Source organism: Dreissena polymorpha, chromosome 10, assembly GCF_020536995.1.
Source record: "Dreissena polymorpha isolate Duluth1 chromosome 10, UMN_Dpol_1.0, whole genome shotgun sequence".
Lineage (NCBI taxonomy): Eukaryota > Metazoa > Mollusca > Bivalvia > Myida > Dreissenidae > Dreissena > Dreissena polymorpha.
Window position 1 is genome coordinate 34249517 of NC_068364.1, and position 12458 is coordinate 34261974.

The 12458-nt window shown below is 36.8% G+C and overlaps 1 protein-coding gene across 1 annotated transcript in view; it reads left to right on the plus strand.

Moving 5' to 3' along the window:
• Positions 1-845: 845 nt before the first annotated feature.
• The window catches only part of LOC127849031 (collagen alpha-1(I) chain-like), a 46568-nt gene continuing 34955 nt past the window's right edge, over positions 846-12458 (plus strand). Inside the window, exons 1-7 of the mRNA XM_052381756.1 lie at positions 846-849; positions 1286-1836; positions 4832-4939; positions 8632-8883; positions 9937-10125; positions 10274-10580; positions 12184-12269. Coding sequence (XP_052237716.1) covers positions 846-849; positions 1286-1836; positions 4832-4939; positions 8632-8883; positions 9937-10125; positions 10274-10580; positions 12184-12269 — 1497 coding nt within the window. The remainder of the gene's footprint in view (positions 850-1285; positions 1837-4831; positions 4940-8631; positions 8884-9936; positions 10126-10273; positions 10581-12183; positions 12270-12458) is intronic.

The window sequence follows — 12458 nt, forward strand, 5'->3', positions numbered from 1 at the left end:
GGTCAATTTATATCCGGTTATTAATCATGTTACGGCTTCAAATAAAAAACTGTTTAGAAACTTGTAACATGTTACTTGAACTCATTGTGCTTGCAAGATTTGCTTTGACCCTTAATTACCTTGTAACATCAGTCAAGGGTGCTGTATGCACAGTATATACTTGTATGTCTGCCTTTTATTGTTGTTCTTTAACATAATTTCAGCATGAACTCTCATACACATACCTTCCTTACATTTTTATCAATTATAATTTTCTCTTTATTAACACTTTCCCACTTATATACATATTTTCATGCATTTGTAGTCCCTCAGAAAAATAGATTTACTAAAAGATCTTTCTTACTAGAATCAAGTATTTAAGGCTTCATCTGCAAACCTTAGATACTGATGAGCAGCAAACAGCATAAAACCTGAACAGACTGCGAGTTACTAGCAGGCTGTTCTGGTTTTATGCTGTTTGCACACAACCATTTTCACTTTGCTTCTGAGTGAAAAAGGGTTAAAAACCACTGACCTTGAGTAAAGGTCAATGTCACACAGATTGGGTCTGTTCATTTAAAGTAAATTGTTCACAAATGTATGTCATTTCTTGTTAAGTTTGCCATAAAATATCTTAATTTAATTGACATGAACACCTGACCTTAAAAGCTCAAGGACTATAGTAACAAAAACTAAAAAAATGAAAATTAATAAAAACAGGTATAAAGTTGGGTCTTCTAGGATAAGAACCTAGGCCATATGGATACATAGGCTTGTTAAAGGTCCATTTCCTTTGAAACCTTTACCTTTAACCTTTCTGTCTCAGAAGCAAAGTTAACCCTTTCCCACTCAGAGTAAAAGTGGAAATGGGTATGTGCAAACAGCATAAAACAAGAACAGCCTGCGAGTAAATCGCAGCTGTTCAGGTTTAATGCTGTTTGCTGCTCATCGGTATCTAAGGTTAGGAGATGAAGCCATAAAAACGTGAATCTAGTAAGAAAGGTCTTCAATTAAATACAACTTCCTAAGGGACTGCAAATGTGTGAAAATACGTATATAAGTGGTAAAGGGTTCAAATGGCTACATACAATTAACATAAAACCCGAACAGCTTGTGAATGGCTTGCAACCATTCATTTGTGGCTCATCAAAACCTTAAGATTTTAAATTAAGCCTTTAAAACATGAATCTATAACGAAAGGTCTTACATTTTTATTTATTTTATTGGGGACTGAAATACTGCAAAGTGGGTATGTGAGTGGTGAACTTTGAATACAACAATTAATTACTTTATTTTATGCTTTCAGAGAATGGAGTAGTCGACCTGCTTGTGATGTTAGGCACAGGAGACGCTGCCCGCGGGATAGATTTCACAACTTTTGCAAAAGAGGGCCCTGCTTTCACCCTTCGGCCCATTCAGGGGGTCACCATTAGCGAACCCGTCATAAAATACATCAGCGAACCTCTAAGTGACTTTCACATCACGGCCGTTTTAAAACTTCAGGCGCCGGACGCCATGCTTTTTTCCATAGAAAGTCCAAACCATTTAAAATCTTTAGGCGTGCAGCTTCAGTCCGTGACAGAAAGTGGCAGGCGTAGGACGAAGGTGATATTATATCACACGCCGAACACAAGGACCCAGTCCAGGTCGACTTTTAGTCATGTGACCATACCGGATATTTATAATACATGGGTGAAACTGGATATTCAAGTGAAAAAGTCATCGTTGAGCGTGTACTTGAATTGTGAACCTCAAGCCGATGATGATTTGATTGGTGGGGGTGGTCCGCTTGCTTTTGAGGATGGATCCACTCTGTATATAGGGCGATCAGGTTTTATTCCTCACAACGAATTCAAGGTATGAACTTGTATCTGGAAATTAACGAAGATGTCCTAAATAGTATAAATTCTCATATTGTTATGAAATATAAAAATAAAGTTAATAATTATAAAGAACTATAATAATGATAATGATAACATAATAGAAGTATAAATATAATAATAATATTATTAACCATTTTTTTTTTCTGTAATAAACATTGATAATAATGATAAAAATACAATGTAAAACCTATAAATTGAGGCGATGGAATTGTTTGTCCAATTGACTGACTGTTCCAGCTTCCTGAAGATATTCATCATGCAGGTTTTTTTTCTAGCCATTTTGGGAAAAGGAGTCTGGTCAAATTGTGATTTTTGTTATCAATAAAATAGCAATTTTGGGGGTTTTTTATGGACAAAATGGACCAAATTGAGATTTTTTTATCTACAAATATTGACACGTCAGGACAAAATAATATAAATTATAGTTATATACTTTGTTAGATGTTTATGAAATAAAGTTTTGATATAATGATCATAAGAAACTTCTTTATCAAAAAAAAATTGAAAATTGGGATTTTTTTCAATTTCTGATTTAGATCTGGCCTGTTTGCTTTGGGATCAGGTCCATTTTACGGCCTTTTTTAAACAGCAGAAGAACCCCTGTCATGTATTGTTGGTGTTTGTTTGTTACAGGGAAGTCTAGCGCAGTTAACGATCTACACCAAATTGGAAAGTATACCACGAGACTCTATGACAAAATGTGTAAGTTATTTCTTTATTGGACAGTACCACGAGACTCTCTGACAAGATGTGTAAGTTATTTCTTTATTGGACAGTATACCACCAGACTCTCTGACAAGATGTGTAAGTTATTTCTTTATTGGACAGTATACCACCAGACTCTCTGACAAGATGTGTAAGTTATTTCTTTATTGGACAGTATACCACCAGACTCTCTGACAATGGGTGTAAGTTATTTCTTTATTGGACAGTATACCACCAGACTCTCTTACAAGATGTGTAAGTTATTTCTGTATTGGTCAGTATATCATGAGCAGGGATCATATTTTTTTCGGTTTTGTCGGTCCTTGACCAATTGGGATCATGAAAGACCGATTGAAAATCCTAAACAGTCGGTCCAATTATGTCCTGACATTCGTAAAAAACGATGTAAAGTCTATACGTTCCGAATAAAATTTGCTATTCAAGATCTGTCTGGCTAAAACTTACCATCGCTTATCCCTTTATTGCCCCCAATTAACAACCCGCTTCTGCTACTCGAGTGCACCAGTGTTCTGTTTGACATCTTATCGGCGATTTATCGGCAATTATTGATTTTAGCAGGAATTCACAGACACACCACAGTGTTTTTATGATAGGGGTCTCTAAATTCTAATTGCTATCGAAAAATGTATCATACAGAAATAAACGCCAATGACACAATTGTACCACCTAAGGTTATAAAACCTGTCAAAACACCGATTGTGTACATCAAACAAATTGGATGCTGACCAATACGCGTTGATGTTTCACATAAAATAACTTTCGTTTTCGACTGATAGTCAGAAAATAATTTGTAACATATTGCATTAATCTAAATTTAGAGTTAATTGACAATTGGTTGAATAAGAAAAGTGTGTGATGTGCTCACTTCGCGTCAAAGATTAACATATATTCAAGGGGATATCCCAGTACCGATTGGATGTAAAATCTAGGCATACGGGGAAACCAGTGTGTTTACTTCCGTAGAATGGAAAACGCTGTGTTCACGAATTTCTGAAACACATGTATCGTCAAAATTGGGCAATTAGAGTTTTTGTAAGTAATATACTGACTAAAGGTGGAATGATTGATCGTTTTAGGTGTCCTGCTTTTTGGTCGAATTTCCCGACAAGTTTTTATGGAATATCCCGATTTGGACATGAACAATTCTGGCATGTATGGATTTCGGATGAAATTTTACGAATACTTTCCCCCATGTAAAATCCGGACTGATTGATGTTGTGGGAAAATATGATCCCTGATCATGAGACTCTCTGACAAGATGTGTAAGTTATTTCTTTATTGAACAGTATACCACCAGACTCTCTGACAAGATGTGTAAGTTATTTCTTTATTGGACAGTATACCAATAGACTCTCTGACAAGATGTGTAAGTTATTTCTTTATTGGGTAGTATACCACCAGACTGTCTGACAAGATGTGTAAGTTATTTCTTTATTGGACAGTATATCATGAGACTCTCTTACAGTAATCCACCAGACTCTCTGACAAGATGTGTAAGTTATTTCTTTATTGGACAGTATACCACCTGACTCTACAAGTTGTGAAAGTTATTTCTTTATCGGACAGTATATCATGAGACTCTCGGACAAGGTGTGTAAGTAATTTCTTTATTGGACAGTATACCATGAGACTCTCTAACAAGATGTGTAAGTTATTTCTTTTGATGCTATTGCTTTTAAGAATTCATTCCTTACGAACCTAGCTCCATAAAAATGGGGTTAAATGCACGTATAGTGTATGTTAATTAGCTACACACAGTTTTATTGGTCAGTACTTTCAGTTAAGACTAACATTTTGAATAAGATAATTTTTAGTCGCAGACCCAGCACCTAGTCTCTGAAAAGATCTTGGGATTCCCCCTGAACAACCAAACCTGAAACCTCCAAGTTGATGTGCAGCAGGTGCTCTACTGTCAAGCCCACACAGATTTGATGACATTTTAGCCTCGTTCTGAGAAAATGGGGCTTAATGAAAGACCTTAAAGAGTTGCTCAAGATTATCCTGTGCAGTCTGCACAGGCTTATAATTGACAACACTTTCCCCCAAAAAGAATTTTCACTAAGAAGAGACTTCCTTTAAGCAACAAATACCATTTAAGGGAAAAGTGTCTTCCCTGATTAGCCTGTGTAGACTTCACAGGCTAATTTGGGACAACACTTTACGCACATGCATTAAGTCCAGATTTCCATTAGGACTCTGAAATTAAAAAGCAACAATAATGACTCCCATGTTTTTTTAACCAGAATGAAATCGAGGTATTAGGAACAGCGGGGGATGATGTAGACGTGTTTGCAGGATCTGGATCCGGCGATGGCTCAGATATCACGGTGGACATTGACGATATCACTGATGTAAGTGGAACGTTGTTGTTGTTTTGTTATTATGTTCCCCATATATATATATATATATATATATATATATATATATATATGGGGAGCATAAAGTTGCCAGTTTGTCCTTCCTTCCTTCCTAACTTCCTTCCATCACACTTTTGTTACAGTTTCTCATAGCGCCTTCAATATTTTACCGATCTCTTACATATTTGGCATGTAGGTACCTTGCATGGACCTCTACCTTTTGATGAGGTTTGAGGTCACTGGGGTCAAGGTCACCAAAGCTAATAATCAGAGATCATATTTTTTTCAGTTTTGTCGGTCCTAGACCGATTGGGGTCATGAAAGACCGATTGAAAAACCCCAAACAGTTGGTCCGATTCTGTTCGCTAAAATTCCCATTTCATGAAATCGATTACACAGTGTACATGCTAACACACCCTAATGACGTTCTTATCTCGATTAGGTGTGATAAACCATTCGCTGCAGTCTCTAAACCGGTCAGGACCGGTTTATTGCACAACAGACCAAGAATAAAAAACTTGTGAAGCGCTGTAACTAAACAAAACCTGCCGATACATTTTCCACCAGCGTAATAATCTGGTAATATAATTATGAATGAAAGTTGCAAATCTGATCAACAGAACAGCCGAACGTTATTTTTAAGGGCAGAACTTCACATAAAATAGTACACAAAAAAGTAATATACATTGTATAAATCTTTAGTAAACCATGTTAGAATTGAAATAATTCTTGTACTTTATACTTTGTTATTGAATAACTCATGACAAGAAAATTAGATGCGTGGTTTCAAATGCTTCGCTCTCGTGATTAAATCCCTACGCATCTAAACTATTTGCCGTGGGTTATTTGACAACAAACTTTTTCTTAATTATTTGGTTTGTTATTGTCAATAGCCAACCTAGGCACAGACATTGGTTTGGTTCAGTGCATGTTTGTAAGCTATTATCGAGTCGACAATGATTTAAAGCATCGGTATAGACTTACACAGATTAATATAATATTGACAATGATGAAAAAAGTCTGATAAAACAGCACACGAAACAACAATGAAATACCAAATGATAAAACCAGTTGAAAAAACTCATTCCGTTTAAAAATAGCCTAAGGGCATTTTACTTATACATTTATTATACCACCTTCATGAATGGCAAAATCAATGGTATATATTTTAACGTAATTTGTCATGATTTCGGACATAAATTTTCAGATACTTTTTCCCCCATTTATATCCGGACCGATTGATGTTGCAGGAAAATATGATCCCTGCTAATAATAGATTTTTTTCTGTCACACTTTTGTTACAGTTTCTCATAGCGCCTTCACTATTTTTCAGATCCCTTACATATTTGGCATGTTGGTACCTTGCATGGACTTCTACCTTTTAATGAGGTTTGAGGTCACTGGGGTCAAGGTCACCAAGGCTAATAATATATTTTTGTTACAGTTTCTCATAGCGCCTTCATTATTTTACCGATCTCTAACATATTGGCATGTAGGTACCTTGCATGGACCTCTACCTTTTGATGAGGTTTGAGGTCACTGGGGGCAAGGTCACCGAGGCTAATAATATATTTTTGTTACAGTTTCTCATACCGCCTTCAATATTTTACCAATCTCTTACATATTTGGCATGTAGGTACCTTGCATGGACCTCTACCTTTTGAGGAGGTTTGAGGTCACAGGGGTCAAGGTCTAGGTCGCCGAGGCTAATAATAGATTTTTCCGTCACACTTTTGTTACAGTTTCTCATAGCGCCTTCAATATTTTACCGATCACTTAAATATTTGGCATGTAGGTACCTTGCATGGAATTCTACCTTTTGATGAGGTTTGAGATCACTGGGGTCAAGGTCACCGAGGCTAATAATAGATTTTCTCAAAGTCACACGTTCAATCAAATGATTAAAACATTCAGCAACTTATGTTGATGCAACTATAAACATTCAAAGTCCAGCAATATACCTTAACCATGAACGTAAGGGGAGCATCCATCGTTTTCAACGATACTTGTTGTTGTTGTTGTTGTTGATGGCTTTGATATCAACTTCGACATTGATGAAATCCCTGAAGTGTTTGAAATGTTGTTATTGTTGCTGTTGTTGTTGTTTCCGTTGTTGTTTCTGTTGTTGAAGGCTATGATATCAATATCAACATTGACAAAATCACTGAAGTCAGTAAAATGTTGTTGTTTTCGTTGTATTTTTTATTTGTATATATTCTATAGCCCATTCCTTTTTTCGATTGGAAAATATAGTGTGATAAATCATGAAATTGGAGAAAAAAATGAGACATTATTAATATATTATAAATAACAATAATCCAATTTTTCATAAGTGCATATTTGACTGTACTATTAAATTTAAGTATAAAGTGCTTTGGTGTATACTGCTGTATAATAAACTCAGTTAATTAATTATTGAGTTTAGTGGAAAAGTTTGGAACATTTTTGGGGAAATTCTGTGAAGATTTTTGGGAAAAAAACTTCAATTTTTGCAATCAGGAAACAGCCTGAAAGAGGCTGTCATTTTGAGCCAAAACGATCACTTTTGTAAGATCAGGTACTATCCTAATTCTCAGATATGGGAATATGCACATATTTCTCCTAGCATTCAAGGGTGACTGAGACTCAATACACTCAAAACTCAATCGGCGCGGACCCTCAACTTTTTATTGGGGTTGCCAAACAATTTTTAAAAATAATAAAATAAAAAATAAATTTAAAAAAAGTTCATTTTCGTTCATATAAGATGTAATATCAAGAAAACAAAGCATATATATATATATATATATATATATATATATATATATATATATATATATATATATATATATATATACATGTATTTGTTATTATAAGCTTTAGTAGTCTTCCATTTTTGTACCAGAAAAAAAACAAAAACCTACCGACCCTTTTTTTTTCTCCCTAGGAGACCAGAAATGGACCCTTTTTTTTTGGCCTGAGCATGATGGTCTAAAGCATCTCAAAATCAAAAATCAATAAAAAAAAATCCCTCAAACTTGTGTCAGAATATTGACTTAAGTATGTTCCTGATACTTGGTCCTGGCCCCGTGTTCACAAAACGATTTTGCAATCGAAAATCGATTTTAACTGACATCGATTTTCATTTTTGCCTATCAACTTCAATGGAAATCCATTTTCAATGACAAGCAAAATCGATTTTCGATTGCAAAAAATGTTTTGTGAACACGGGGCCAGGTTTGCATATTGTCTATTTCAATGAAATCATGTTTAGGCCATGCCTCAGCAGGGTAGAACCAGTATTAAAATGGTGTCTTTTGAGGTGATCTTGGGGATCAAACCCATGACCTCCTGGTTGCTAGGCACACACCATATCCAATACGCCTAGTGGACCTGTAAAACAACCTGTATTTGTGTAATGCAAGGTGGTACCCAAGCACTGGTTCATCAGGGACGACACTTTCTGCTTCAACTGGATTTTTCCTAAGAAGATACTTTCTTTAAAAAGAAATACAATAAAAGCGGAAAGTGTTGTCCCTGATTAGCCTGTGTATCTGTGGTGACACTTTATGCTCATGCATTATGCCCATCTGTTGTTTTTTCGCATGTGAATTCCCAATGCCTGTCTATTTGAATTAGCCATGTCCATTTTTGTATGCATTAATTATATAATTATTATTATTATTATTTCATTTTTTCATTGCAAGGCGGTGCCCAAGCAAAGCATGAAAGGAGAGCAAGGAGAGCCGGGGCCCAAGGGTGAGAAGGGAGACCAGGGTCCGCCTGGAATACCCTCCCCCCCTCAACCCCCACCAGACCCGAGTGTCCTGTTGGGGATGAAGGGGGAAAAAGGGGACAGAGGGGACATGGGGATCCCAGGTCAGCCTGGCAAAGATGGGTCCAAAGGGGACAGGGGAGATGTGGGAATTCCAGGGCCCCAGGGACCCCAAGGCATACAGGTGAGCTTTTGTGCTTTGTTTTCGCTTTTTTAGTTTTTACCAGGTCATTCAGAGTATTTTTCATTCAAATTTTGGGCCTGTAGAATGATCCATTCCCAATTTAAAAAAGTCTATATTTTTTCCAAATGGGACCAAAAAAATATCTTAAATAAGTCACAACATTTTGTTGATCTCTGATCATACTATATAAGTTGATCGTTGGTAAATGTTATATTGGAATCACTTTTATCCTATTTTTTAAAGCATTTGTTAGCCTCCCAAAAAACACCACTTATTTTGCATTTTTTGCCAAAACAACAATGTTTTCCTCAAGCCAATGGGCCCCATTTTCAATATGGTGTAAAAACACTGTTATTATTTCAGCAAAAATGTACTCTTCACTAAACAATAATTGTATTCAGTACAGACACACTGTAATTTTATCATACCGGGATGTAATTTTTCCAAAAATATTTGTGAATCCAATTTACCCAGGGTTCACTTCTGAGATTCATGTCACATATTCATATGTAAAACAAATGGGGGTTAGGGGTGGGTTACCACCGATATGGGGGGTTAGGGGTGGGTTACCACCGATATGGGGGGTTAGGGGTGGGTTACCACCGATTCTGCGTCATATTTTAAAAGAGGCCCAACAAATCTGACATTCAAACTTCTGAACATATTACACTGGCAGCCATTACTGCTTATATAAGAACATGTTTATGCCCCTGGTAAAGTGGCATATAGCAGTTGAACTGTCAGTCCATCTGTCTGTCTGTCTGTATTGTCATTGTTCTTGTCATTTGCTGTTGTTTCGGTCGTTCAGTGTACATTAGTAGACCACTTTCTTCAGGTTCCAGTCCATAAGTTTTCATCAGGTTATCAGCATTTCATAAACACAAATTTCTTGGCATAATATCTGGGCATAGTTAGCTGATTGTTGAAATAGCTCTTGGGAATGTTTGAGTTATCTCCCTTGGGAATTCTTAAGTTATTGCCCGTGGGGGACGAATTCTTTAGATATTGCCCGTGGAAACGGTTTAATCATTGCCATTGCTACATTGTTTACAGGGACATCCTGGTCTCGCAGTTGTAGGACAGAAAGGCGAGCCAGGATTGCCCGGACTGCCTGCTGAACCGCGCCCGTACGATGAAGAACCCGGACCTAAAGGAGAGCCCGGGATGCCAGGACTTCCTGGCAAAGATGGAAAAGATGGAGTTCCGGGTCGAGAGGGTCCAGTGGGACCACAAGGACTGCCGGTAAAAAGATTCTTAAGAATCCATAAAAGTTTTACTTTTTTAGATTCTCTTGCATTGTGAAATTTCTAAATGCCCAGGCCCCAGTTTAAAAGAATCTCCTAATATGGCAACAAAACATACTTTCTTATTTTGCAAGCCGCAATTTCAGGGCCAAGGCCTTGCAGGAGTGTCAGGAAGGGATGGTCTACCAGGCTTAATGGGTCCCCAGGGTCCACCAGGCCCCCCTGGACCACCAGGACCTGCGCATACCCAGCCCATATCCCTGATCGCAGATGATGACCTTTTTGAGGGGTCAGGAGAGGTCAGGCCCGCGGTTGGCGGGGTCAAAGGTGATAAAGGTGATCGCGGTGTGCCCGGGCCCCAGGGTCCACCAGGGATTGCAGGCCCTGCTGGAATGCCGGGCGTGGCTGGAGCAAGAGGGCTCCAGGGTGAGACTGGACCCCAGGGACCTCCTGGTAAGGATAAGTAGGTCGTGGATTTAAAAATAATAATTAAATTGTTCTAATTAGATTCTCATAAAAATGCCATTTATTGTCCCCTACCGATTTCACCGGAGGGGACTTATGGTTTGCACTCTGTCTGTCAGTCAGTCAGTCTGTCAGTTTGTCTGTCACATTTTTCTGGATCCTGCAATAACTTGAAAAGTACTTCATATTTTTTCATGAAGCTTGAAACATGGATAGATGGCAATATGGACATTATGCACGTCATTTCATTTTGTTCCTACGTCAAAAATTCTGGTTGCTATGGCAACAAAAAAATAAAAAAATTCTGATAATGGTGGAAATTTCTGAGGATGGTGAAGCCGGTAGGGGACATATATTGCTTGGCAATAGTCTTGTTGGTTATGATCTTCCAGAGTTTGGTCTATGTTTGACAGTCCTTACCAAATAAGTTACTGTACCAGAAAAGTGGAAAGTGTATTACATTATAAGCCTGTGCATAGTGCACATGCATTAAGCCCAGTATTCCCAGGATGCGAATCATCTGTAGTTTGTGGACATTTTTTTGAAATGATACAATTCCTGGCCCAACATGGATAACAAATTCTGGAGTCAGTTTTTAGAATAACTTGCTTAAGTTTCATATTTGGTTGAGTCCTTTAATTTTTTTCAAGTATATGTTGTTGTGCAAAATAGTATTCATAATGTTAATTTTGCATAAAATTGTCATTGAAAGCTTGTCTTCTGTAACAACCAAGCGCCCATTAACAGATTTATGCAATTCGTTTACAGTTTCGCAGAAGCACTCGTATATATTGCTGAAATATTCTAAATGAACACCATTTAATTACATGGTGATAATTTTTGCCTTTCTTAGATATATCTTCATTTGAATTTACTGTCTATGAATTTAACCCATTCCCACTCAGAAGCAAAGTGAAAATGGCTATGACAAGGTGCAAACAGCATAAAACCAGAACAGCCTGCTAGTAATTTGAAGTCTGTTCAGGTTTTATGCTGTTTGCTGCTCATCAGTATCTAAGGGTCAGAAATGAAGCCTTTAAAACTTGACTTTAGCAAGTAAGGTATTTAATTGTAACTTTCTAAAGGACTACAAATGCGTAAAAATATGTATCTAAGTGATAAAGGGTTAAATACGTTTCTAAATGGTAAAGGGTTAAATACATTTCTAAGTGGTAAAGGGTTAAATACATTTCTAAGTAGTAAAGGGTTAAATACATTTCTAAGTGGTAAAGGGTTAAATACATTTCTAAGTGGTAAAGGGTTAAATACATTTCTAAGTGGTTAAGGGTTAAGGTTTCATCTTTTAACTAAAGGTAATGTAATTTTAACATCAGGGCCTAGTTGCTCAAAACTTTAACGGCCAGTTAAGGTTACAGTCTGTTAACTTAAGACCCAGATAAAATTAAGTTTGAGAAAATTACGTTATCAAACAAATGTAAATTATAAAAGCATAAAAATGTGTTTGCCATTATCAGATATTTTAAAGGTTTCACAATAAAGTAACATGAATTATAACTTGATCCAAAAATTACATGCTTTTAGCTTCACTGGTTGCTACAAAAAGTTGAACAATATGTTTCTATGGTTGCAGGAGCCCCAGGGGTGTTTGAAGGTGACCCAGAAGACCTGAGGGGAGACCCTGGATCCCCTGGCTTACAGGGTCCTGAGGGAAAACCAGTAAGTATTGCAGATGCGCCTTAAATTGTATACAAAATATATTAATCATAAGACACTTCTTTCTTAAAAAAGATATTGTTATATAAAAAAAAAAAAAATGGGATTTTTTTTTACAATTTCGGTTTGGGATCGGGTCGATTTGCTTTTGAATAGGGTCTGTTTAATGGTCTGTTTTACATTGCAAAAAAA